Source organism: Cyanistes caeruleus, chromosome 19, assembly GCF_971803275.1.
Source record: "Cyanistes caeruleus chromosome 19, bCyaCae1.hap1.1, whole genome shotgun sequence".
In the NCBI taxonomy this organism is placed as follows: Eukaryota; Metazoa; Chordata; class Aves; order Passeriformes; family Paridae; genus Cyanistes; species Cyanistes caeruleus.
In genome coordinates this window covers 6031996-6059971 of record NC_141719.1, presented here as the reverse complement: position 1 = coordinate 6059971, position 27976 = coordinate 6031996, and the positions used below count along the sequence as shown (strand labels likewise).

Sequence of the window (27976 nt, the reverse complement as noted above, 5' to 3'; positions counted from 1 at the left end):
CTCTCTCCCTCCCACTCAGCTTCTTGTGAAATTATCCAAATAACTGGAGATTTAGATCCATTCCAGTTGCAGGAACACTTCAGAAATAACCAAAGCCCAAACCACTGGGAGAGGAGCCCAGTTCTCCATCCTGCAGTGGTCTCTACCCATGGCTTGGCTGCTGGTGCAGAGTGTGGAATCAGGGGAAGCAGAGCTGGACTCACATCCGATGCTGTTTCTCTCGTGAATTTTCCTCCCTGCAACTACCAAACACTCAACATGCACAGGCTTTGGGGGGATGGTGCAGGTATCCAACATCTGCCTGTTTAATCTCCTTCCCCAGCCCTTGCCACAGCCAGCCCCACCACAGGCCTGCAGAGACATAGGTGTTCCCCTGCCAGCCTCGGCTGCCCTGCAGCAAGCCCATTAGATGGCACCATGGGGCAGCACTGCCTGCACTTTCCTGCCTCCCTCCTTTCCTTCTCACCCAGACATGTCTTGACACTGCTCCAGCCCTGAACAGGCCCTTTGTGCAGGGCAGCAAGCTCTGAGCTCTGCCACAGTCACTTGGCTGAGCCCACAGAACAAGGAGCAGTGACAAGGCTCACTGTGCCACGTTCGCCCCTCTTCCCTGCAATCACACTCCTCAGCACGGCAGGATGTTTCCAGGATCAGCCTTTTCTTTATTTAAGGATTTTTTTTTATAGGCAAATGTTACATTTTTTGGACACACAAATGTTAAAATTATTTATCCTATGTGTATTCACCTGCTCCCACCCACAGCCTGTGCTGGCTGTCACAGGGAATTCATTCATACACCTATATACAGTGGCCTGGTGGAAAGTGTATTCTGAGGTTTGAAAGACTCTAAAAAGGCTCTAAAAGGGTGACACTGATAAAAACCTTTAAAGTGTCCACTTTGTCTGCTTGTGTTTGTGCAGTTCAGATTCAGGAGCTTTGTGTCTGCCTGATGCAGTTTGCAGATTGTGTATCTCACTTTCCTAGGCTGAATTTTGTTCTGACTCTTCTTACTTTGATCTCTCATCTATAAAAGCAGGATTGATACTGAAAATAAGCAATAAATCGCTGTGTATACTCAGGTGTAAAGGCTTTTCAAAAGCAAGACAGCTGGCAGCACACTGCTGTCCTAGTTTGGACTTTTTGTGATAGACAATATATTGATTGAAACTTAAATAGGGAACGAGGGTGTTTGCTGACCTTTTTCTGGTGACAGAAATGTCATTTCAAGGTAAGACTGTGCCTTGAGCTTTTATAGGGACCTGTTGTCCTGGGCACAGAACCAAGGGAGTTTCTCCTCCAGTAAGGATTGCAAGATAGGTAGTAGTTGCTATTTAAAAATGAGGTTTTTAAAAGGAAAAAAAAAGGAAAATTGCAATTAAAAGAAGCAAACTCATAATGTGTAGGTTGGTTAAATGCGCACAATTGTAAATATAGACAATAATTTACAGCCTTTTTTCTTGAAATATTAGTGCTGCTATAAGGAGCCGTGTGTGACTTACAATGACAAACCTGACTGAAAATGAGAGATTAAATTGACATTACGTATTTCTTAGCTGTGTACCAACTAGCCAAACAAACGCTATGAATTCTGTCATTTATGATGGAAGCTAGATAAAAATTGTATAATTACTGAAGTGAGTCACCTAGTTAAATGGCACTCCTATATGGACAAATTGATTTCAATGCAAGATTAATGGCCTTTTGCTGCTGGTTTACATGCCTGCCAAAGACCAAACTATGTTGTTGCTAAGCATCATTAATGGATTAAAATAGGGGTTCTGCGTAACTCCTACAGTGTATCTTCCTTCCTCCTAAACAGTGAGTTTAGTTTGGCTCTAGCCTAGCACTTGTTAGCCCTACTAACACATGGATCAGGACAGCTCACACGTATGAGGGAGGTTAATGCAATCCCAGGAACTCTTTCAAAAGCTCACAGGTTTTCTTGTGGATGACTTCGCGGAGCTTGCGCACGCGCCGGATGCTGGAGGTGCCCACGAAGCTGTCTGGCTGTAGGACAGCCATGCCATTGTGGACATCCCCCATGATGATCAGCTGGCCATCCACTGTGGTCATGTTGGGACACGGGCAGCTCCAGTCCATGTTCAAAAGCGTGATTTCCAGTGGTTCCTTCCCCAGGAATTTTAATCCCATTTTTTCATCCTTGAGAATCTCCTCCACCGTCACCAGGGCGTGTCCCGAGTCCTGGTCTTCGGTCAGCTCCGTAATGCGGCCCAAGATGACAAAGTCACTTTTGCAGAAGCTGGTCACCAGCTTCTGGCGGGGTTTGCAGGCCTTGCAGTGCGTGTTCTTTGGGAAGGGGCACATCTCCTCGCAGGCCTCCCGGCTCTCAAAGTTGTTCTCATTGCCTCCACACCCGCCATAGATGAAGGACTGGCACTGCTTTGTCAAGCTGTTGTAGGCCCACCTGGGCTCATAGGCCTTGCAGTGGCCTTGAAGGGCTGGCAGGTTGCAGGTGTTGATGGGGCCGTTCATGCACGTTAGCATGCAACGCTCATAGGTCTCAAAGTGGTTGAGGTTGCTGTTGCAGTTCCCATAGATGAAAGTAAAGCAGTTGTTTTTCTTGGCATCATAGTACCACCTGGTCTGCTCTTCCCCACAGTCTTCACTGTCTGGCTGCTTCAGGCACTCATCGGTGGGAAAATGTGTTTTGTTCTGGGAAGCTTCCTTGGATGTGGGCTCTCCTCTGATGACTGACAAAGGGAAATCCACCTGGAGGAGGCCGCCGCTGTTCTGGGCAGTGCAGGTGTAGATTCCCGCATCCTGCAGCTGCGTGTTGTAGATGACCAGCTGGGCGATGTTGGTGACCACCACGTTCCCTCTGACGTGGTTTGGCTTCATGATGACTTTGTCCTTCCCATCCACCTGCTTCTCCCATGTGATTTCTGGCTTGGGTCTCCCTGTGACATCGCAGAGGAAGCTGACAGTCTCTCCTACATAGACGGACTGCTGGACGGGGTTGTTCACCAGCACAGGTGGCAAGATATCAATGACTGTTGTCTCGGAGTAGGCGGTGGTAGGGCGAGCTGTTGTTTCTGGGGGGATAGGGCTGGTGTTTGGCCAGGTGAGATGGTACCTACAGGTGACCACGTTCAGTGTAATGCCTTTGATACAGGCCTCTGCATCCATGTAGCACTTGTTGTAGTAGGTGAGCCCATCAGAGGCACAGGTGAAGCTCGGTTCCTTCTCACACCTGTCCTTGCACTTGCAGACGGGCTGCCCGTCCCAGATGTCGCACTCTGAGCCTTGCTGGATGCACATGAAGCGGTCACAGGTTGCCTCTTTGGGCATCCCCACAGGCCCCTTTTTCCCCTTGATGTCCATGTAGCGAGCGGCCACACAGCTCTTGGTTCCACAGACATTGGGGCAGCACTTCTCAAAGGTCTCGCACTCCTGTGGGGAAGGAAAATAACCTGATCATTACTGGGAACAGAGTAAAAGCCTTTTTGGAGACTCAGCAAGCAGAGAGCCCAGAAACTCAGCTCTGCCACAGATATCCCTGATCTGAAACTCAGTGCCCCTGCTGTCAGTGAGTAGGAACATCCCCTCAGCATTTCCCAGGGGGTTCTGAAGTGCTGATGGAGAAGACTCTTGGGAAGGAAAATGTAATTCTGTTTCCTAAACCTCCTTGTAAGTCTTTACCCCAGAGTCACATGGACCGCTTGACTATAAACCAACCACCCCCCTTCCATGCTCTCTGAAATGCCTGTGGACAAGCCCTGAGAAACAAGAGCAGATGGAAAGTCTTATCATATGGCTGTAGGCAGTAATCCTTCTTATTTTCCACACAAGTATGTAAAGTATTATTTGAATTCCCTGAGACTAACAGCCGGCTCTTGGAGGTGAAACTGCCAAGGATTTGTAATTGTTCACATTGTAGAGGAAATAGAATATCTCAAGGTAATACTTGCTCCAAAAATAGTTTTTCTATGGTATTTAGAAAAACAAACCCCAAACAGCTCATTATGGCTTCTCTGTCCTATTTTAGTCCTATTTTCAAATGCAGCATCACTCTACTAGTGATTTATTACACCCCGCCTCGGTTATAGTCAGCTCTAAATTGTGGTTAATTTTAGCAGAAATTTCATCTTCTGTGCAGAAAAGGTATTTGATACATGTGATCAGGGTTTCTGGGTGGTTATGGATTATTTCAAGGGACCAGAAAACAGCTACCATGTGGCCAACAGGGTACACTTCCACCATGTGTTAAACCTCTACAAGCCCCCTAAAATCCATCAGCTTTTTCCCTAAGTGAGAACAAAATGGTTTTTAAGCTACCACACTAAAGAGCTTCTCCGGAGTCCCATATCCTTTCCTTATTGGGAAAAAGATGACCTAATACAAAAACTCTTTCCCCATTTCCAGCTGCACATTACTATGTTTCAGAAGCAAAGCTAGAAACCAGGATTGGGGAGGTTTTCAGCTGGGGTTAAGGAGTGTGGCTTGGCAGAGTCCTTGGTTGCCTGCAGTGCACTCACTCCATCCAAAGTCCTAGGACTCGGTGCTGCCACTGGCACAAAAGGAATTTTTGTAGCCAGTGGCTTTTGGCTTTCAGGTTTTGGCCAGTAAATTATTAAAACATCATTGTCTGCTGCTGCTGGTGCTGCTGCTGCTGGGGTTTTGAAAGTGTTTTAGTGTTCATTGCTGCACCTGGTAGTTGGAACAGAGGCAGCTTATTTGGAAATGGCAAAAGTAAAAAGAGCGCCTTCATTCCTAACACATGGGATCCATCTGAGTAAATGTCTTTGTTTACTTATGGCCAGAATTTTTGTCTTTTTTTCCCCCCTTTTTAGCATTGCAGAAACAACCTGGCTACAGAACACAAACCCAAACGCTTTTTTTCAGCACAGTAAATGTTCCTGTCAGCCAGGTTTGGGCTGCAGAAACTCTGTCACGGGACATGATGTAAGAGGTAGGACAAGCAGGTATTTTCAGATGCCAGCCTGAGCTGGCAGTGCTGACAAGTTGAAAAATGAATTTTAGGGTGGTAATCTAAACACATTTTGAGCTGGGAGCATCCCACAGAACATCTGTCTGGTCATTTCAGCCATGCCCTATTCTGCACCCCGAGCAAGCTTTGCACTTCAAATGCAGCAAAGGTTGATTTCTATGCTAAATTAAACTATTTCATACAGGATTCCTCCTGGGAATATAAAACATTGATGATGGCCACCAACAACAAAGAGCAAGATGACACTGTTAAAATACTACAGATTGGCCTCAGGGCATGCTGAGTTCTGGAGTATCAAATTCAGACATTTCTTCTGACATGAAAACAAGGAAAAGGATCAGAGTGAGTGCTATACCCACACCAGCAAAAATGAGAGCTGACACACACCTCCCCTCTTAACTGATAACCCACCAAACCTTTTCTATGTTACATCAGTCACGGGTCAGTTCAACACATGTGCTGTCTGCTTTGGGTTCTGCCTGGTGCTCCCACCAAACCCCCCGAGAGCTCCAGCAGCACCCGTGGTGCAGAGACACAAAAACGAGCATCACTCACCAGGTCAGCGTCGCACTCCCTCTTGCAGGTGCTCTGCGCGTCGACCCACAGGTTGGGGTTCATGTCATTGGGGCATATCCCAGCGTGGGAGTAGCGGATTGGAGGTAGGGCTCTCCCTTTCAGAGACACCTCCAGAAGCAAGAGGACAGTGCTCTTCCCCAGCAAGATCCACATCCACCGAGTGAACAGTACCAACAACATCTCAGAACTTCTCCAGGGCAGTGTCCGAGCTTGAAGCAGTTCTTGTTCTCTTGGGGTTGCTCTTTTTTTTTCTTTTTTTTTTTTTTTGTTTTTTTGGTAAGCCTTAAGTTTTTGAGGAACCCAGATGCACCTGACTTCGGTAAAAACTTCAGCAAGCTCCTCTGCTGCCTCTGTCGATAGTGCAGTTTGGTCTGGACCTCATTGGATTAAAGGTCCTAGGAAGTCACCCCCTTATTTTAAGAGAAACACTACTTGTGCGAGCAGAGTTAGCTCTATTTATACCCTGCCTCTGTTAACAAGTCAGAAAAAGTAAACTTGATTTCTTTGACAGGCACACGCTTCCTATGTCCTGGTGGCAGTCAGACAGATTTGTTGCAAGAAAAAAAAGCTGGAAAGAGTTCAAAAGGCTGGAACTGGCATGGTGGGACCCCTGCATGTTTCTGAATGCAGGGAGGCCTTCTTAACCCCTTTAGACCTAAAGTACTTCCCTATGCTAAGAATGGCATTTACTTCTGAAAGGGGACTTGTCTAAGTAACACGGACCCGCAGTCAGGGGATTTCCCCACAGCAAGGGGCTACACAATCACTTGCTAAAAGGAACAAATAATAGGATTGAAGCAATTAAAGCCAGAATATCATATTTTAACAAAGGAAGTAGGGAAGAAATAACTTATTTAAACTTAGGATCAACAAAGCAGAATGTCTTCATAACTTCTACTGGGGCTCTTCCGGACTTTTTTCTTCTCTTTGGTTGGGAGATTTCCATGATGCTAAGTTTAATGCTGCCTTCCAGTCACACCAGGAAGATGTTAAAAGTGTCCCTGAATTCCTCCATATTTCCTGACAGCTAGATCCCATTGTACAGTGCATTGCTGACCCCTTTAACAGCAACAACAAAAAAATATTTCTATGGAAACCTGCATAAAGGAATGTACAGCATTTTTGCGTTGGGGTGTGGGAGGGAAACTCGGTCAAGCTGAGTTCCTCATTCCCTGATTATTACAGCAAGGGACTGATCCTGCTTGTGCTGAGCACGTGCCAAAATTCAGAGGTGAGTGGCAGAAGTCTGAGTTGCTCAGCACCTTCCAGGATTAGGGCCTCTGGGCTGAGTTTTGGAGTAGCTTGGATGGATCCTGTGTGTTGCTAAGAGCCTCCTGGGAGGATCAGGTAAGTTTGCATCCCACATGGAGGTTCTGCAAGGCTGGATCAGCAGCACTGTGCCTGGGTAGGAGGGAAGGGCGTGCATCCACCCCATGCCCAGTGCCGAGAGCTGCAAAGCCAGAGTCAGCCCTTACTTTTTCCACTGGGTTTATAAATCCAGGGTTGTTTTTCATGGCTGAGTTTGGACCTAATTCTCCCCTGAGCAATGAGCAATGATGGCTGCCAACCAGTACAACCGGCAGTGAACTGGGTCAGCATGGGGCTCCTGCCCCTCCCCTGGGGCCAGGCAGCAGAGCACAATGACCTGCTGGTGTTCCCTGGGATCACCTCCAGGAGAAAGGGAGGGCAACCTGGAGCCGATCTGCCCCTCGCCGTGGCATTTCTGTAGCAGCCCAGGCTGATGAAAGGGGCTGCTGCAGCTCTGATTTGTGTGCCTGCATTAACCATATACACAGTATTTGAATTTCATGGGACGTGCAGAGCGAAGTTGTCCAAATTAGCTATTTATAAGGAGTGAAGTCAACTGCCAGGCAGCAGTTTGCAGTTGATTTATTCTTTCTGAAACTTTAGAAACCTGCATGACACTTGTACAAAGTGCGGCTGTGTGCTAAATGTTTTATTCAGCGCTTGTTTACAAAGACAAACGTAGCGCCCTGTGATGCCTGAAAAAGCCAACCAAAAATGACACATTCCCAAGAGGTACTTAAAATTCTTAAAGCTCTATTAACAACAAAATCACATGTATTAGTGGTTCTGTTGACTAAACAAAGACACTTTACAGTGTAAAACTGACTACAGATAAGCTTTGAAGCTAGATGTGCGTGGGCCTTGAGGAGTGCAGGTATCCAGGGTGCTGGGGAAGCTGCCTTGGTGACCTCAACAGCCAGTGCACACGCAGGGACTTTTCCCTCTATCCATGGCATTGCCACAGAGCAGCCATGGATGCAGTCTTTTCCTGCCAGCTTTAATCTTTTGTGGTTGTTTTATCCCCTTACCTGCTGGGCCAGAGGTGGATCTTACAGCCTCCACCTCCTCTCCTGGCGCCAGACAGCCAGGTCTGTGCTAGCTTTGGTGAGTGAGAGATGTACTAATATGGGCCACCATAGATGGAACTCTGTTCCAAACAGGAGAAAAAAAATAAATCTAATTTTTAACTGTCCCTGACCAGGGATCCCTTGCCCAGAGGCACATTTCAGTGGGGGAGCAGAGTGGGGCTCTGAAAAATCTGATACTGGTTTTTATCAGACAGACAGAGCAGCCTTCTGCTTTGCTATGTCATTCTCCATCCACAGGTATATTCTCCAGTGAAAGGTAAGTCCCATTGCAGCTTTCTGCTTTCAGCTCTGAGGTATCATGTTCCTGCATCAGTCCCTTGGCCACTTGAGCTCAGCCATGAGAGAGGAAAACATTGCCATAAATCTTCCTGTGAATGTGGGCAGACAGCTCCAGAGGGCAGGGGAAGCAGTGAGGGCTCCAAACAACCCTTGACAGCTGCTCTGTCCTGCCAGGACATCCCAGAGATGCTGTCAGCCAGCCTGAGGAGCACATCCAGGAGGGAAACCACTCTACAGGCTGCCCCAGGTTGGCTCAGGGATCACGGGGACCCTGATTGTCCCAGCATGGACAGCCAAGCTCTGAATAATGCACTCACTGTCCCCTGGGTTTCACTGAGGGCTGTTTACTTGCCTGGTTTAGGTTAATTTAACTCCAGTGACCTCAGTAGATCTGACTGGACACTCCAGAACACCACCAGTTAATGACTGTTGTGAACTGCAGTCTCCACCAAAATCCCTGGGCCCAGTTTTTCTCTTTCTCCTTGTGTATAAAGTACTGTGCATTTTTTATTTAATAATAAAGTAATCCCCATTTCCCATTGCTATGGACAAATCCATCATGAAAGCTGACTTTATGGTTTATCTTATATCAGCCATGTCAGATACTGATGTGATAAAGGTCTTCCCAAAAGAGATCAAGCCTTAGAAGCAACCCTACTACTACCCAAAAATCCCTCTTTCTGATCAAGATGCTGGAATGAGTCTGCTGGATGGGGAAATGGGACAAAATTCTCTGGATCTCAGATGGACAAACCTGAGCCCTGATGGCACCAGTCAACATCCTGGGTCTGCTCCCAGCAGTGGAGACATTGGTGTGTGTGACCAGCACCAGTCCTGCAAAGCCCCAGTGCTAAGGTGCCCAAGGCCCTGGTTAGGGTTGGTAATCTAGAACTGCCTTAACTGTTGTTGGGTTCCTTGTAAATTATAATTTCTTTGTCCTTTTTTTTGCCCTCCTCTTCTGTGCCAAGTGTCGACTCAGAGTGTGTTGTGACACCTTTTAACTGAGGACAGAAAGAGGATTCTCTGATGTGCAGAAAAGTATAATTTTATTTTGTTATTTTTCCTTAAGCCACTGCTAAAGGAGCAGCAAACTGTTGATCAGATTTACTAGGCCAGCAGCCCTCATCTGGAGTTACTCAGTGGAGGATTGATTTGCTGGTTTTATTGTGGAAGGCTCTTGGCAGGAACCGTCACCCTGCAATGTTAAAACTCCAACTCCCATTGATCTCTTCCTCGGCACAGGGGCCCTTCCAGCCCCAGCCTCTTGTGCTCCCTGGGCCTGCTGCCACTGGCAGCTGGTTTTGCCAACACAAACACGGCTGCCACCCCCTCTCCAGACAGGCTGTGTCTCATCGCTGCCGGTGGCACTTTGCTGCATGAGGCATCGAGACCCTCCCCGAGGGCTCCCAGCTGGAGCAGCAGTGCCATTGATGTCCCCAGCACATGCTGCAGATTAAGGCCAGGGGTGAAGGCTGGATGCTGGATCTGCTCTGCCTCTGAGAGTAGCATAAAGCAAAGACTCTGTCTGGTCCTTGAGGCCACCCTCCTCCTCCTCCTCTCACAGGACAGCTGGTGGCAACAGGGCCTGGTACCAACTCCCTGCACTGTCCTCAGTATCAATCAGCCCCTTCTTCCAAATGGGATCCCAAATCTGCCCTGCCCACAGGGACCTGCTCATGCAGGCAGCTCCAAGGACATGCTCTTCTTCAGCCCCACCATCACCATGTACCCTCTGTAGGAGGCTCCTTGTCCATGCACAGCTGAAAATACCATGCCTGTACTCTAAAAAAACCTGTTTCATTTAGACAGTAACAGTGTTCCAAGCTGTATGTAAAGCTTATTGCACTTAAAGCTAATAGCCAGACATTTGAAAGGGAACATCACTGCTAGATGCTAATGACATCCTTTTGGTGCATAGCTGCCAACTGTCTCAAGCAGGAAATTTCCACAGAGAAATATAGATAATGCCTTGGGACCTCAGCTTAATCTTGCTTTGGACTGCAAAGAGTCAAACCTTCCCCTCTGAGTGATGTCCTGAACCTTGGCAGGACCTGTTCAGGGGATGGCCAGGGAACCCAGCTTGGATGTCTTTCCACAGCCCTCAGAAGACCACACCTCTCCTGCTGGCTGGATAGCTGGCTGAGCGAGGAGGATTTTTGGCAGCAGGAGATGCACCTCTGAACATCAAAGAGCAGGCAAAGGCTGATGTGCTGGCCACATGCTTTGGGAGCACATGCAAATGGGCCAGGCAGATTTGGCTGAAGGTGTAAAATGGGAACAGCCTGTCTGGGTCCTATTTCGGCTCCCTTCATATGCAAAATTAGCAGCAGAGGCATATTTCAGTTTTCCCCAAGCTAAGATAGAAATCTTCCTGTAAGCACCCAGAACTAACAAGTGCTGGTTTTGACTTCTGAAATAACATAGCTGAGCAGATCTGAGAGAACAGAGAAGGCTCAGTGGGCACATTTGGCATGGTGATTGCTCACCGAAAGGAGCTGCTGCTGATGTGCACGCTGCCTCATGTGCAGCTGCTCAGTAAGCAGGAGTTAATGTGGTTAGACAAAAGGGCTCAGTTTGGGGGGGGAATCAATGGCAGGGAGTTTATTACAGGGTTATGGGCCACCTGCTAGAACTCAGCATTAGGCCTGCATTGCATTGTGTTTTGGGAAGGGCTGATGGCACTGCACTCAGACAGGGCTAGTGCCAGAATTATTATTTTATGCCTCAGCAGATGGCTTCTGCTCAGGGGTTTTATCTTTGAGTGCAGACATAGGACTAATCATCATTTGCTTTCTCTTTCTCTGCTAATATAAGCTGGGCAGGAAGCAATTGCCAGTTTGATGATGGTTCATTATTGTTTGGTTTATTCTGTCTGAAACAGCATAGCAAGAGGCACCAAGGATACAAAGGAAGATAATCAATGAGATATCCATTATCAGTGAGATATGGCGAAAAGCTGAGCTCAGAAGCTCAGAATCTTTTACCACCCCATCTCTTTCTGTCTCTGTTTTAGAGACAAAGCCTAAGATAGCCAATAGATAATTCAGAGAGGTCATGTTGGTATCTTTGGATTGTTAAGATTGCAAAGATGAAATGTTAGGAATGGGTTCATCCTGCCTTAGAGCTGGATGATCTAAATCTCTTCCTAAAGTCCCTTCCAGTTCTCTGTCACTGTCAATGCTGAGTGAGACCTGCTCCCTCAATCAAGCTTTGAGTCAGGGAAACCTGAGCTCTGTAATGCAACCTGGAATGCCAAGAAACAGAAATCACAGTCAGTGGCATTAGGGCAGGGCCAGCACTTTCTGTGTTAAGTCCTCTCAGCTACCTGGTGTACAGGCTGGACCATGTCCTGTCACCTGCTGAGTGACAAATACAGACAACATGGACACACAGCTGCAGCACAGAAGTTGAGCACCTTGTTTTGTTGCAGGTTTTAGGAGTTCATAGTTAGTTTTATGGCAAGATTGAATAACAGCACTTTAGGGAACTGGCACCAAACCCGTGGTGTGCAGATGGAAATGTTCCCATGGGGCTGTTGAGCTGGTTTATCTGTTGTTGTTCTTTATATTTGCAGTTGTTCTGCTTTGTTCCAGCTCGGTTTGAATCAGAGGTCAGAATAAAAGTGAGGTGCACGTGCTCAGGCTGATGAGTGCTCAGCACATTTTTCACCAGAGCCGGTGGTGTTTCTCCAGGAATGTTAAGTTAATTTAGTTCCCCATGTAGAACTAATGAATATTACTGAACCCTTTGCACAGATTCACTTCAGTCTACAAATGACCCTAATTTAACCTCCCTTATTTACTTTTAGGAATTTAAAGCTGGGAGGAAATCACTTGCTGAGTATCACACAGCAACAGCCTCGAAAGGCTGGAGTCCCAAGACCCTGCTTCCAACCCCATGGGCACCATTTCCTTCTCAAAATGCAGGTTATATAGAAATATCACATTTCTTTTGTTTGTGATGTGATTCAATTTATATAAACAATCAGGTTTTCATCTGCTGTACTAATTTAGTTCAACCCCAAGCCTTAATTCCCTGTGATGAAGGAACCATCTCTTTGTCACTTGGAGATGATCTTTTTAGAAAGGTTATGAACCCTTCAGTGGAGAAGAGTTTGTGAGATGAGATTAAACTGCTGCAGATTTGCATGATTTTGTGCTCCATTGTGAGACTTTACCAAATCCTGTGGATGTTTGGAACCCTCCTTGTGGCTGGGAGCCTCTCCAGGAGATGCAGAGCAGCTCCCAGCATCTGGGCTTTTCATCAGGCAATGAGTGTTGGCTTCTCCAGACAACCTGGAAGTTCCAGAGCTCCTCTGAGGGTTTGGTATCCAAAACTTCACTATAAACAAGATAATTTTCACAAAATGGAACTATTTCCATTTCTGCAGATACCATGAAATCCCTTTAGCAACAATTCTGTCTTATTGGAATTTAAATTAGGACAAAATTCCTTTTTAACTGAAGAGTTATTGCCTGTTTTGGTTTTTCTGGCTGTTAGCAGTCCTGGCTATTACACAGCACATCCTCTGCCCGTGTCCAGAGGGTGACCTCTGCCAGGAGCAGTCCCTGCCTTCTAAACTGGGCACATTAAGAGTCTTTCCAAGAGGTGAACTATTTTGTTTTAGTTTGCCCTGTGTGCCACCAGATGCAAGGCATCACACAGTCTGCAGCAGCTGGAGTCAGCAGTGGCCAACAGAAGGAGAGAGTGCAGCTCTTCAGGGCTATTGATGCCTTTACTGAAGTACCCAAAGACAGAAAGTGCAGCTCTGGTTTGTAAAGGTGCTCTTCATTCAGCAGCACATCTCAACTGGAGGTGCCAGTGATGTCTGCAAACAGTGATGACCCACTTCCTTTGAGCAGCTAGCCCACCCTTCCTGCCCTGGCAATGGGATGTTTGCCTGCATTTGATAGCTTTTTTTCACTGCTGTTCTTTCTGATTCCAGCTAATTCAACTTACATTCTTATTTTTTTCTTTTTTTTTTTTTCTTTTCAGAGTCCACCTGCAGCCTGCAGCATAGCAGGGTCTGCTGAGATGCAGCACTTTCTTCCCATGACAATTTTGGAGATAATGGGTCCTGCCTGACACGATGGTGGCTGGCAGAGCAATCCTGGGTAACAATTTAAGAGATTCATGTGGTTTAATCGTTACAACTTCCCTGTGCCTTTAGGGCCAGCACGCCGGGCTCAGTGCTCTGTCTCACCAGTTGCTGGGATTGTGTTTAATGACAGAATAGGGGAATGGGGTGAGGTTATAGCCAAGTACTCTTGGAAATCCCACCCAGTGCTTGATTTTTCTTGACCAGAATGGCAGTTCAGTCAGCTCTGCTTCCACAAAGGAGCTTTCAGGAGTCCTGGAAAAGCCGCCGGAGTGTTTTTAGCCCTGGGTTCACATGGTAGCAGCATGTGAATTGCAACAAATCCAGAGGCCAATTCAGCTTTCCCAAGTTCTGACTCCACTTCTGCAAATGTCTGCTGGCATCACTCTTGCTCTCTCTTCACTGACTGTGGGGGAGTTTAGGGCAAAGGGATTTCCACGGAGGCACTTCAGTTTGGTGGGGTGAACTCCTGCAGTGGGACAGCAAATGTGGAGAACCCTCACAAGGCCTTTGGCTTTGCTGTACATCAGCCAGGAGAACAAGCTGGTCAGAATCTTTACAATGTGGTATGAGCTGTGGCTTTGTCTCTTCCCAGCACAGAGAAAATGCTCTTAAATTCTTTTTCTCCTTTTATTTTTTTTCCCAGGGAGGGGTGCTTTTTCTTTCATAACTGTACTGATTTTTTTGTGTGTTTGTGTAACGTCATACATAAAAATCTCTATGAGAGTGGAAAATCAGACTTTTCTGTACATTTCCAAATATTTCCATTGACTAATTTCCTTCTGAATTGGATTTCTCAGTTTGGAATTGTTATCTCCACAGGAACCATTCCTGTCTTTGCCTCTGACTTTGTGAGCCCAGACCACTTGTTCTCTGCACTACAGCTTCCACCTCCCTGAAAGGGACTATAAAGCTCACAAGTGGGTCAAGTGACATCAATTTATCTTTGAAATCCCAACTTCTTGACATTCCCACAGAGCAGTGTGTGAGTGTGAGGTGTGATTTGCTGCAGTTGCAAAACTGTTGGGAAAAAATGGCAAATGCAAAAATTGTATCTCCAGCCATTTGTTCAACTCTCTTAAGCTGAAGTTTAAGCACAGCCCTTTCTAATTCACACAGACACACAAACACACACACAGACACACACACACACTTTTTTTTTAAAACTTTGCTATGGCCAGAAACCTAATATTATAATTGTTTCAGGACATATATTTGTACTTTCTCAGATCCTTTTTGATTTGTCTGAGGAATCTGGTGTAGCCATGGCCATAAAAACCAGGTTAGTGCACAGTAGAGGCTTTCATGGCCACTAATCTTGATGACAAAATTATTCGAACAAACATTTCTTGTGTCACCAATATATATTATGTAAAACCTTGTGACTTTGATTATGTGTCTATAATACAGATTAGTCTGTTTGGGTGTTTCGTGCTGACCTCCAATAAGCTCCTAAAGTATTAGCAAGAATTTGCAAGTGACAGGCAGGCAGAGGTGCTGTTCTGCCTAATCCCATTCTCAAAACTGTGGCTATATATGTGTGAACAGTTTCTGCTGCTTCCCTTGAGGCACCAACCAGGTTCTTTCTTTCTCAGCCCCCTCCTAGCCACCTTTGTCCTTCTTTCCACTGCTGTAATGTGTCACAAATGTTGGAAGATTTCACTAACCTTATGGATTAGAGCCAGGGAAACAGCGAGAACAAATTTAGAATAGGAGGCAGAGAGTGTACCAGCTGGGAGGTGATGCTGTCAATCTCTATGGAGACCTCTTTAGTTACAGCTTTGCTAATTACTCTGATGAATTGTATAGTGCCTGGTTGAAAGCCTGGCCAAGTCAATGGAGACTTCCAAACTGACTGGCTGTGTCTGGTGCCCATGAGGGATGCACAGGGCACAGCCCCTCGGGGTAACCAGTTATGATTTGCACTGGGGGCTTTCTCCTTGATGGCCAAAACACAGCCTAAGGAGGGTCCAAACACCCTCATCTAATCTTCTGCACGAGGCCAGCTTCTTCTAAAGAAAAGAGCTCTGGAGAAATAAATGTATATCTTGTCTTAGCAAAACAATTTTTTTCTCAGGTATGCAAGTGAAACATCTGTCATCTAGTGAACTTTCCATAGGAGTCAGCTCCTACAGGAGATAAAGCGGGACAAGATCCACAGAAGCCTTTTGACTCCAAATGCCTAGACAGGACATGCCTTCATGCAGAATTCAGGCAATTAGCTATATTTGCCCCTTATCCCCAGGATGAACGTGTTTCATGGATTAGTAGAGCAAAGGGAGGGACTACAAACATGGGCAGAGAAGAATGCACACAAAAGTCTGGAGAAAAAGCAAAGGCAGTCCCTTTCCACAGTTTTTTGGCTTAGGATGTCTCTGAGCTCAGAAGGGACTTGGCTGACACCTGGGGACGCTGCCACAACCCCAAAACAAGCAACAACCATCCTCAGGGGGAGAAATTTGGCTCCACGGCACAGCAGCTCAGGCTTGTCATTACTTGAAGCCAAACTGGCTTTAGGCACTAACCCACTGAACAATTTCCAGTTGTTATCAAAATCTATTGGACTTCTTAACCACGAGTCCCTGAGCTGATGTACCACACCCCTCAGGTTCCAGCTCCCTGATTTGTTTGTTCAGAAGTTATTTATTTGTTCTACAAATAGAAACAATGTTAAATTAACGACTGGAATTAAGATCAGCTGTACACCATTCCTGATTTCTAAAGGGATTTGGCTGCCTGAGCAGATCTTTCCCTTGCAGATCACCATTCCCCCAATATAAATTCCATTTTCCAAAACCTTCCTGTCAAATTTCACTCCATGCTGCAGGCATGTTCATCTGTGTGCATGAGTGTTTGCTCACACCTGCTTAAATGTCCCTCTTTGGACACTTAGCTCCCCTTGAGGCCCTGCAGCAGGGCTGAAAATTCATGAGATAGCTGGTTGCACTGTAATTCAGGGATGCTCCAGGGTGCTAAAACCTGTCCTGAATCCCAGTCCTCTGCACCACTATCAGGGTAGCAATTCCTGCTGGGTGATTTAGTGAAAAAGCTGTCATTCATTGTCAAAAGAAAGATGATGAGTGAGTTCCCCACAATTTTGGGATTCACTGGAAGGATTTTTTTATCTCATCAGAAATAGAGGAAATAATATTGAGTAGAGCCCTATCCACCCTGCCTCAGGTGCTCATCTTGCCTGGCAAGATGATACTGGAGATTTTTTGGTTCAAAGCTCATTCTCTTTGGATCTTTTGGCAAGGGGTAGAACACAAGGGGCATCTCCAGAGGAAGACTTGGCTGTGCTATTTTAGACCCTTGCCCTGGAAGGAGATGAATCTTTGTGCTGTGTGTTTCCCCCATGGACATGAGGTGAGTGTTGGGTGACACAGGCTCAAACTTGATAACATGGAGATTTGAATTTAACCTAATTCACCTACAGATTCTCATGGGGGTCATCACAAAAACTGGTATCGCATAAACTGCTTCTCCCATGTGACTTCAGCTTCCTCCTTTGAAATTGTCTCCTCTGCCTTCAAACTCCCATTGAAAGGCCCAGTGTGAGCAGCACAGATTAGTTTAAATCTAAGTGAATATCTGACTTGACTTTTAATTCCATCTTTATTCTCCACCAGTCCCTTCCATTTCCCTCAGCCTTAATCCCACAACAGCTTTCAATCTGTGTGTATGCAGTAAGTATCATATTTAAGGTTTCTGACTATCCCTTAAATCTTATTTCTCACAAGTCCACAACTGCAGTGTTGGTTTAAATTGCCAGAAACATTATTTCAGTGGGTTGGGTGGGGAACAAGTGCTTAAAATGTGATTGCACAGCTGTCAGTATCACTGTGTAACTGGGAATTAAGCCTTTACAAAGATGTTTAATCATAACTTTCAGTGACTGAGAAGCTGGTTTCATGGGGAGAAATGGAGTGATATGGGGAATGAAACCTGAAATGTAAAGGGAATAAAAAACTTCATAAACCTTACAATAAACAGGAGCAAAGAGCAAACAGACAAAAAAGCAGAAAAGAACCAATCCTCTGGCACAGTCAGAAGCTTGCATAAAGACAGATATTAACACTTAACCAATAAAATCTGGAAAACTTGCTGTGGGGACAAGGACTGGTGCAAGCCTCCTCTGTGGTTGTTGCAAGGCTGTGATAGTGAGGTGCTGGCTCTGCCAGGTGATGCTGCAGGCTCAGGGCTGGTGAACAGGGAGCACTGAGCACCTGTAAATCACAAAGAAAACAAAACATCACTGATCTGGGGTCCAGACACAGGCTCAGAGCTCAGTGAGTTCCCAGGGGAGGGCAAAAGCCATTTAACATTTGGGAGGCAAAGCAGCTGCTCCAGCCATGAGCACCATGTGCAATTCCCAGCAGTTTCCAAAGGCTCACTCAGCTGGCTCCTGCCCCACGCTCAGGCAGGGAAGTGTGTGTGTGTGCCCTGCACAGGTACAGGCACAAACCCAGCTGTCCCATGGGAAAGGAGCAGGGAAAGGACAAGTTCAGGCTCTGCTGGGAGCTGGTGAGTGTGACAGCAGTGCCAATAAAGGGGACACACGTGTGTGAGGGGGTCTGAGGCTCCAGGTGCAGGGCACGAACAGGAGGTTCATGGCAGCGGTGGGGAGGTTTGAGTCAAGTGAACTTGCTGCTAATCCTCTTCCACACAGCCTTCCTCGAGGGAGGAGATCTCATGACTCCAGGGAGAAGTACATTGTGTAACTAAGCAATGGTGAACCCAAGCTCCATTTAACAGGGCTTGGCGCAGGCACAACAGAGAAGGATACTCATCCCAAGAGAGCGTGAGAGAGAGCATCTCAGTGCATCACCCGCCGGCTTCAAGTCCTTAAAAGCCCTGTGTGGCTTTGGGAGAGGAGCTCAAGTAGAGGGGGGAAAAAAAAAAAAAAGAAAAAAGCCCATAACCCCCCCCAGAAAACAGCTCCCTGCACTGGGTTTCCCTGCTCTTGTGTGGAAAAGTTGCATAATGTCCCTTTGCACCACAAGGAGCTTTCAAATCTGCAGGATCAAAGCTGTATGGAGACACTATGGATGTGCCAAGACAAATTTAAAGACATTTCACAATTACAGCAAGCACAAAGCCACACTCTGGGCTCCTCTTGCTGTTCCACTGTGACATCTAGTGGCAGTGGCACTGGAGAACACCACAGGAATAGTGCTCCTGGTTTAAGGCCTGTCCCTGTCTCCTGAGTAGCTTTTCCCTACCCATCTGAGAGTTGTCTTGTATTATTTTGGAAAAAGCTCTTTTGCCACTAATCCTATTGGATTTTTACAGATGTAAAAAATCGGGATTTAAAGCTTTCACAGTTGGCAAGAGGGCATCCTGCTTCTTGGAATGTATCACTAGGTCTCCACTTATGTGTGCCGTGTTTTATAGCTTTATGGCACAGACACTGAAAAAAGACAAAAGGGATTGTGGCTTAAAGAGTGATCATTTAAGATGCTTTTACTGAAAAAGCCAACGAGTTAAAACACAAATATTTAGGTCAGAGCAGTGTCCAGTTGAGGGATGGTCTTCTAGGTCTCTAAAGTTTGAATTTGCGGTTGTCATCAGGTAAATCTTCCTTGCAAACCATTCTCCAAACCCAGTTCATGCAGTTTGTTGAGTCTTTTGTTAGCAGCTGGGCAAAATGTTTGTTCAGTCTATTGCATGGGATCAACAGCATGTGATCTAGTGTGAAAAAATTGCCACTGAGTCACTGTGTAACCTTTGCCATAGTAGTTAAAAATGTCACTGCTTGCTTCTGCCTCCTGCTTTCATGAGTGTGGTTTGCAGGGCTGCTTCTCTCTTAGGGAAACATTTGGCCTGTGGGCCTTTGCCTCTCCTGACTGATTAAAAGGAAGATGAGTGTTTGTGCTTTGAAGCTTCACCTAGATGGAGAGATAGTCAGGAACTGTTTGGATGGTAATGCTGCAGGTATCGTCTTCACCTAATGGCCACAATTACCAGAGAAGAAACAGCAGAGCAAAACAACAGCAACCAAAGACCTAAATTAAATGGTAGGTTAAAAATAATGTCATTAATAAGAAAAGTAAGCAATAAAAGAGAGGCAATGAAATAAAAAAACAGCTTAGTGAAAATTTCTCCTTGGTGGCAGACACTGATGCCAAAACAGAAAGCCTGCAGTTAAATGAGCTCCCCAACACATGCCACAGTGATTTAATTAAGAGTGTGAGCAACACACTGGAGAGGAAAGAAAGGACTGGGAACTGGGAGTGCCAGGGCTGGAAGTGTCTGGGAAAACCTGTGGATTTGAACCCATCCTTGTGGTCCTTTCCCAGCCCATGGCACCCTCACAGGCAGGAGCCAGGCTGCTGGTTAAAAAACACCCCAAAAAGGGCAAGGCCACTGTGATAGATGATGGGTTGGACTCAAAGACCTTGGAGGTCTCTTCCAACCTAAATAATTCTATGATGTGCTTTTGCAGGCAGGCAGTTTTTACCTGCAGCTTTGTCAGGTGAGGATGAACCCATCAAAGGAAACACTCCAGTCTCGGATTTTCACCCTGTCCAGGCCCCCACTTAGCACCTGGAGTGGGGAGAGCACTGAATCACATAATCATTGGGGTTGGAAAGGACCTCTGGAGGTCACCCAGTCCAACCCTCTGCTAAGGCAGGGCCACCTGGAGCAGGTGACACGGGAATATGTCCAGGTGGGTTTGGAATGTCTCCAGACTCCACAGCCTCTCCGGGCAGCTGTTCCAGAGCTCTGATTACATTTGTTAATGTAAAGGAGTTCTCGCTAGTGTTGAGGTGGAACATTTTGTATTTTAGTTTATGGTCATTGCCCCTCGTCCTGTCTCTAGGCGCCAATGAAAAGTCTGACAGCATCCTCTGATACTCCTTGGATGTATTTAAATGCATTGTTGAGATCCCCTCCCAGTCTTCTCCAGACCAAACAGGCCCAGCTCCCGCAGAGTCCGTGCATCGGAGAGTGCTCCGGACCCCTCATCATCTCTGTAGCCTTCGCTGGGCCCTCTCCAGCAGCTCCTTGTTTTTCCTGTGCTGAGGAGCCCAGAACCGGACACAGAACTCCAGGAGAAGGCCGTTCCCTGCCGGGTCAGCGCCAGCGCTTCCCGCCCCGCCCGGCTCAAGATGCCGGCGGCCGTGAGGAGCGGAACGGGGCCGCGGGGCGGGAAGGGCCCGGCTCCGCCGCGCTGAGGCCGCCCGGCCCCTCCCGCCGGGCTCCGGCGGGGCGGGGAGGGGCCGCAGCCGGAGCCGGCCATGAGCGGCACGGCGGAGGCGCGGGAGCTGGAGGAGCGGCTGCGGGAGGCGGCGGCCCTGGGGGACGTGGCGGAGGTGCAGCGGCTGCTGGCCGCGGGGGCGGACATCGACTCCCGCAACGAGATCAATGGCTGGTGAGGAGCGGCGGCGGCCTGCGGGGTCCCGGCGCTGCGGGGGACGAGGGGCGGGCCGGGGTCGCTGCGGGGCCCGGCTCTTCCCCCGCTGCCCGTCTCAGCGGCGGTGTTCGGGGTGCTTGAGCTCAGGGCTCCCCCCAAACGTATCACCAGGCACGGGGTGAGACAGCTACCCCGGGGACGCAGCTCTTGTGTTTCTTAGTTTTCCCATTTGCGAGTACAGGAAAGCTAATCTCGGGAGGCTGGGAGATTTACTGCTAAAGAGGATCACGATAAAAGCAGGTCGCCCTCCTTTTACCTGTACTGTGCGCTCAAGGTCCCCGTCCAATCGCTTCTGCGGGACAGTAGTGGGAGTCACCCCGGAAGGCAAAGGAGGGCCCTGCCCTGCACAACTTACAGATTCAGAACTTTAAATAAAGCGATGCAATGGAGGAAACTTTATTCCCAGTTACCACTTGAGGCGTAACTCGGGTGAAGTAGGACGGGGCTGGTGAGGAGTGGCTGGGGCAGTGAATCCCAACCCTTCTGCTTCCTTCCCGCAGGACCTGCCTGCACTGGGCCTGCAAACGGAACCATGCCCAAGTGGTGTCCTGTCTGCTGGAGGCTGGTGCAGACAAACACATCCTAACTGCTAAGGGAGAGCTGGCGGCACAGCTAACATCGAAACCAGACATCCGCAAGATTTTGGGAGGTACCATCCTCATCTTAAAAACAATCTAGAATTCTTAGTCTAAACACTGAAACGCTTTTAGTGCTTTTATCTGAGGCAGTAATTGGCAAAATCTTGGCTAGGACCATTGTATCTCATTAGATAGCTGTGATTTTTAACTGGAATTCATATTTGGGCAAGTAGACGTGGATATTTCAGGCAGGAAAGCTGCCTGAGCTGTGTCCCCCAGAAGTGGAAGAGCTGTATGCTTTGCGAAGTGTGCTGCTGCACTCCTGTTTGCCGTCAATAAGCTAAAGCTGGCACGCAGGCTGCAAATGGGGGCTTTTGCAATTGTACCATTTCCTGTGGTCTGACCACGATCAATATTACAAATCCCCTCAAAACAACTTTATCACTCAGGAAGTTAAGCCTTCTGAGCACTTTTATAGTGTGACTTGCTGCTGGTATGGTTAATTTTTGCCCTGTAATTCTGCCATCTTACACTTTTCATGTGCACAGCAAACCCAGTTAGATGTGTGGACCACTCCTGCAAAAGAGCAAGTGCCATCAGCATCTAGGTATTGCACTCCAGATTAAAATTCTGATGTGCTTTACCTTTGGAAATGTGCTGTTTTCTGTATTTGCACTTAAATTGCTCCCTACAATGATCTGCAACAGTGTGGGGTTATCCTTCACAAGGTTGCAGCTAAATCATGACTCGGGTTCCAAGAGTTACGCCTGACATGGCGTGTTCTTACACGATACTTTTGCTTTCTTTTGGGCAAAGTGCTCATCTCTTGGGCCTAATTTGTGGCAATCGACACCTGTTTTTAACATCTAAACAAGCACACGTGTATGAACTCTGTTCATAGTTCATCTTATTTTTCTGTCTGTTAAGCTTTCATGTGTTTCCTGGGGAATAAACCTATCACTTACCTTCTCTCCTAGTTTTTATTCTGGGAGTGTGATATCATTGAGTAGATCTTTCTGATCTACTTTGACATCACTATTTATGTTCTGTAATCCTCAGGCAGGAATGTCACTTACTGCAGTGCTTTTGTGCAAGAGTTGAGTTTGTTTGGGTATTACAGCAAGTAGAGACTTCCCTGAAGAAGTACTGGGTTGAATTTACTGGCCTAGGTAATAATAAACTATTTTCAGCTGTGCTATTAAAAGCATTTTAAAATGAGATTCAAGAAAGGACTACTGGTCATCCAATTCATTTGAAAGTGCTGGAACAACACTGCTAGAAATGATGTGTCTTTCAAAGGTTATTTTCCACCCCCACTTTGTTTACAAAAAGCAATATACTGAAGACATTTACTGGTTTTTCTTTCACTTTACAGCTACTGGCCTCCAAGTGTTACATGCCTTGGCATGTGACTTCTTCACTAAAGAATTAGTGTCATTCTTTGATGGCCTTGGAATGTGATGTAGTTTCATGATACAATGGGAAAACTAACAGTATTCAAAATTAGATCTATCCAGTAACATGATGGATTTTTTTCTCTCTCCATCCCTTACCCCTCATTTTGAACTTCATCAATAGAGGAACAAACTGAATGTCAAGGATTGAAGGATTTAAATTTACCCATTGTTGCGAACTACTTGGCCAATCCACCATTCCCTAACGTTTGTACTGAAGAAAGCATTCCAGGCAGCTTGGCAGAATCCCAGAATGAAAGTGCTTCCATCTCTTCTGCTTCCCAGAATGAAACTAGCCCTTGTTCATCAGCAACTCAGGCCGAAAGCACCTGCACACCCAAGTCAAGCAGCAGCAAGACTTTCCCAGCACCAGATGCTGAAGCCAGGCCACCCCCCGTGCCCCCCATCGCTGCAGCCAGCCCAGGGGTGCCCCATGGCCCCAGCTGCCCCCCAGCCATGCCCCCCAGCCATGGGCCCTGCTCTCCAGGAGCGTCCAGCCAGGCCATGCCTCTGCAGCCAGACACCTCCCCCAGCGGCCCTGCACCTGCCTTCCAGCCCATCTTCTTCACTGGAACATTCCCCTATAACATGCAAGGTAAACAGGTGCCATATCTCATAGTTCTGTTACTTACTGGGTGAAAAGTTAAGTACAAATTTCACTTAAGATTCTAATAAAGTAGAGGCAGAGATGTTGAATTCTGTGGCCAAAAGTGCTCTAACTTTCTTGTGCTCAGTCAGTTAAGTGAAATGTCTGTTACACTGTATTTTAACCATGGTAATACTTGGCAAAAGATCGGTCCATATAGCATGAAAAATTAAATTTTGCACTACATTTACATCAAATACACCTCTGGTAGTGTGGTAATGACTTTGTGACTGGGTGGATCAGTTTTAACAGTGTTAACATGATTCTTCTGTGTATTTTTGCTGGAAGCTTCTGTTAACTGCACAGTATTTCTCAGTGAGATCACAGGGATTGTATTAAAAAACCTGAATTCAAAAGATAATGGTAAACACTGTAGTGCTGGGTTTGAGTTGCTCATCTTTTTTGTTGTTAACCTTTTAATTGTTTCTCTGTCAGAACTTGTGCTCAAGGTCAGAGTCCAGAACCTTAGAGACAATGACTTCATTGAGATTGAACTGGACAGACAGGAATTGACCTACCAAGATCTGCTCAGAGTGAGCTGCTGTGAACTGGGTGTTAATCCAGAGCAAGTAGAGAAGATCAGAAAACTACCCAACACACTCGTAAGAAAGGTAAGAACAGAAATGAGAGACTACCTTGACTTTACAGACATCAGAAGGTATTTTTGTAAAAAGACTAGCAAAACATCATCTTTGTTAAATAAAAACTGACTTAAACTGACAGATTCAAAGGGACGTTGGACCTTTCTTAATACTTCATCATAACTTGTTTAAAAATAGTTCTTGTAAAAATAGGCAGAGTATTTTAGCTCCTAAAGCAGATGGAACTATTACAGCTTGACTTTTTAAAAATGTATCCCAAACGGTGCATTTAGTGTGCTTTTGACATTAATTGCCTGTTCACTGTTTGCTTGCCTAAAAAGAACAAACAGTAATGTGAAAAGCGTCCACAAATTCGCATACAAACACTTAAAGATAGGCTGTTAACAAATGAACCTGCTCTTCTATTCCAAAAATATACATTCTTGAGGTCCCTAAACCAAAGTGGTCACAACTCTTTGTTAAGTGACATGTACAAAACCAACCAGATCATAATGAGATTAAAGGAGAAGAAAAAGTTTGAGGAGAAAAATCAACCAGTCAAACCTGCTACACTTCTAATGAGTATATATGCTGGTAGGATTTATTTTCTCATTCTTTATTGCTATTATTGGATGTGGAATTTTAGTTTTTACTTCCTATAGTTATTTCATAAATAACCAGCTATGTTTAGCAGAATGTTGTTTTGTCTGTTCCTTACAAGGACAAGGATGTTGCCAGACTCCAGGACTTCCAAGAGCTGGAGTTGGTCCTTATGAGAAGTGAGAGCTCTCCTTTCCTGAACGCTGCGGCCATGCTGACAGAGTGGCCGTGCCACAACAGCAGAGCATCCAAGCTGACCTACTGACCCTGAGAGCTGCAACTGTGATGTGAACACCTGGCAGTGACATGTGCTGCCTTTGGAAGGCAGCAACTTAAATGTGTGTAAAAAACCTTAAGTTATTATTAGGGTTACTATTTTAACTAATATTTTATATTTAATATCCTGTTTGCTTTTATTTTTTTACTTGATACTGTATTCAGCCAAGGGATACCTCATTTGTCTAGTAAAATCACATGCTTACAATATATTTCAAGGAAGTTTATTGGTTGTATCTGGCAGTGAAGTCACAAAAGATGTAATTATTGATATGAAAATTATGTTAAGTATACCCACTCTGACCAAGTAAGATGTATGGAAAGATTTGGGAAATTGTGTGTCTCTGTGCATATATATGCCTTTTAAACTTCCTTATTAAATTAAAAGAGGCACACAATGAATAGTTACTCTCTAAAAATGTAAATGTCCTTAACCTTTGCACCTCACAAACACACCAAGATGGGTTGTCTGGAGATCTTTAATCATCGGAAGTGGCAGGAGAAACCCTTTTACTGGGCTGAAAATAAGTGGAATAAACATGTCCATATGTAAATGATTATACCCTCCCCCCCCCGCCCCATGAGAATATTGTACTTCCACCAAAAAAATACAAAAGCCTCTCATAAATGTTCCTTAATTAAGTCTCAGTCAAGTTGGAGTGCCCTTTCAAGAGAAAGCTCATGTTTCAGGAGATGGGGAGGGGACCCCCAATCTGCACCTGTGGTTTTATTTGCTTCCTGACCGATGTGAGCCTGTGCATTACTCACAGCAGGTGTCAGTATTACCAAGACAGGGAAGCTCTTTGTGGCCATCCCTCATACACTAGTTCCAAGGGGGGCTGTGGTTTCTGCTGTATGAGAAGCACAGTAGTGTCCTCATGAGAGATGACAGCTGGAAGGAACACAGCATGCTTTTATGAGCCACTAGATGGGAAACACCCCACAAGCAAGTGACTAACTTGTAACTTTACATCATGCAGTCTACTGTCACTGTTACATAGCCATGTGAGTACTGAAAGGGCTGAATGCCAGGTGCTTTAAACTTTTTTTTTTTCCCTCTTCTTTGTGGAGAGTGAAAAAAAACCATCTCTGGTTAAACTACAGACTTTTTAACTTGCATCTAAGCAAGTCAGTAATGAAAAAAATGATTTGTGGGTTAAAGTGTTTAAGTCACAGCATTTCTGGAATATAAATAGCTTGAAGCCTTTCCTGATTAAAATGGCAGCCTGGGAACTTATACATTTGGAGGCTGTTTTCTTTTTTACCAAAAGATATGATGCTGACCTTTGCACCAGAAGCCTTAATTGAATCCTGTGGTGGGTGGAGGGGTGAGAGACTTGTTTTTACTGCATGAGCTTCTTTTTCTCCCCTCCGTTCCCCCCACCCCAAACTGTATTGATTGTCCTTCCTCTCTGCTTTATGAAGCTGCACCAGAGCAGTTTTTGCACAGCTGGCGCTGTTTGTTGTCGATCTGGACTGCAATGTTGACAGTCAAACTATAAATAGTACAGCACCATGTTCTGGTAGAAGCAGCATGGCTGCCACCCTCCCTGGGTCCTGCTTTACCCTGGAAGACTCCCTCAAGCTGCTGCATGCCAAGAGAATACAGAAATCTCTTCTGCCAGCAGAGGAGTTGCTTGACTCTGGGCTCAGGATTTCACCAAGTTACTTAGTCTTAAAATTCTTGCTTACTGCAGTCAAAATAATTAAAATCCCTTTGTCCATACACATCACCTTAACCCTGCTAACTTCCTATTCTCAATCCTGGTTTTTTCTTCAACCAGGAGCTGAGCTACTTTAATGCCAGATTCAACCCTTGGGAAGCTCAAGACTGTGACACAGTATGAAGTAAAACTTCTTAACTAAGGTTCCTGCTTTGTTTTTCTTGTAGGACAGGAAAGAAGGTTTTATTTTAACAATTGTGTATTTATCTTTCCAGGCATAGCTTGGAGGCTAGCTCAGATTAAGTGCAATAACTGTCTGAAAAACAGTAGTGGTAAAATGGCTCAAAATTAATAGGAGTATCTAATTTCTTTCCCGTACCTTAATTTAGGAAGTCAGTGTAAGGACTGTCTCCACTAATTACTGAGAATTCTCCTAGAGGGAAGCTGGTTTAAAAGGCTTTATTTCTCTAGTTTCCACCAAGAATAACAGTTAATGTGTTAAACTCTACTCCTAATCTGACTGTAGTAACAGTAAATCTATGCATTCAGAGAAATATTTTTGTATGTTTTATGCAGTTTGATAAACTCTAAGGCACACTAGTTATGTTAACTGGTTTTGTTGGGCTTTTTCTTTGAACAATAAACTGTTGGAATGACAACTGAGATTAAGTTTACAAAACTTACTGTTCTTCCAAGGATGACTTTTGTTTGCACTACAGACTTGTACTGATCTGACATTACTACTCTTCACTTATATTAAATTATCAGTCATTTCAAGTACCTCGATCTCTTCCTTTACAGGGTGAGGGGTAGAAGGATGTGAAGATCACTCTAGAGTGACCATGACACTTAAAATTTTATTGCAACTTTGAAAAACCATAAACCAGTACATTTGTAACACCTAATAAAAGACTGTCAGGTTGTCAAAACCAGTATGGAAAAAGCATGTAAGAGGTGCTTGCTGAAATCAGCTACTTGCCTTCTGCCTAGCATTCCTAGAAAATCTGGGATGGTATTTATCCTGGACTTGAGCTTTGAAAGGTACCTCTCACAAAGATGAATGAATCTCTGTGGAGATGTTTGTACAGTCAAATCTGGAGGCAGAAAGGCACCATGTTTCCTATGCTCTGCAAAACAGAATTTTTCTCCAAAGCATTAAAGACTCCCCTATGATACTTTCAGAATCTGAATTCCAGGCTGATGTACCTAAGGTACCTCATTTTATCATTTTTACTTTTGCAAAGTAAGGGGAAATGCAAATCCTGTAATAAATAAGTGCAGTGGAAGATGCAAGATAAACATTTTCATTGCTGAAAGAAGTAACTCATCCAGGAAGTGGCTGAGTTCTGTCTCCTAAGTTTCAAAAGGAGGAGGTGTTCATCCAATGTCTTTCCAATTAGGATTTAGCTATAATTTCACTTGCTCACACTTTATGTTTTCTG

The 27976-nt window shown here is 45.6% G+C and overlaps 2 protein-coding genes across 4 annotated transcripts; one reads left to right on the top strand and one right to left on the bottom strand.

Moving 5' to 3' along the window:
- Positions 1-639: 639 nt before the first annotated feature.
- On the bottom strand, positions 640-21084 carry WFIKKN2 (WAP, follistatin/kazal, immunoglobulin, kunitz and netrin domain containing 2). 3 transcript variants are annotated; one of them, XM_086857339.1, is made up of 4 exons: positions 20992-21084; positions 17424-17544; positions 5525-5895; positions 640-3411 (listed from the first exon to the last, which is right to left on the bottom strand). In XM_086857339.1, exons 3-4 carry the CDS (start codon positions 5723-5725, stop codon positions 1900-1902), a joined length of 1713 nt encoding a protein of 570 aa, XP_086713465.1. In that variant the 5' UTR covers positions 5726-5895; positions 17424-17544; positions 20992-21084; the 3' UTR covers positions 640-1899. The 3 variants fall into 3 exon arrangements, with proteins under 3 accessions (XP_086713465.1, XP_086713464.1, XP_023794471.1); XM_086857338.1 differs by having other exon boundaries at positions 5525-5940; positions 17402-17544; positions 20992-21061; XM_023938703.2 differs by having other exon boundaries at positions 5525-6604; positions 17402-17544; positions 20992-21031.
- On the top strand, positions 20425-27197 carry LOC111937558 (ankyrin repeat domain-containing protein 40-like). The gene is made up of 5 exons (XM_086857349.1): positions 20425-20693; positions 21236-21384; positions 22892-23362; positions 23849-24024; positions 24716-27197. The coding sequence occupies exons 1-5, from the start codon at positions 20560-20562 to the stop codon at positions 24857-24859; spliced, it is 1074 nt and encodes a 357-aa protein (XP_086713475.1). The 5' UTR covers positions 20425-20559; the 3' UTR covers positions 24860-27197.
- Positions 27198-27976: the final 779 nt, after the last annotated feature.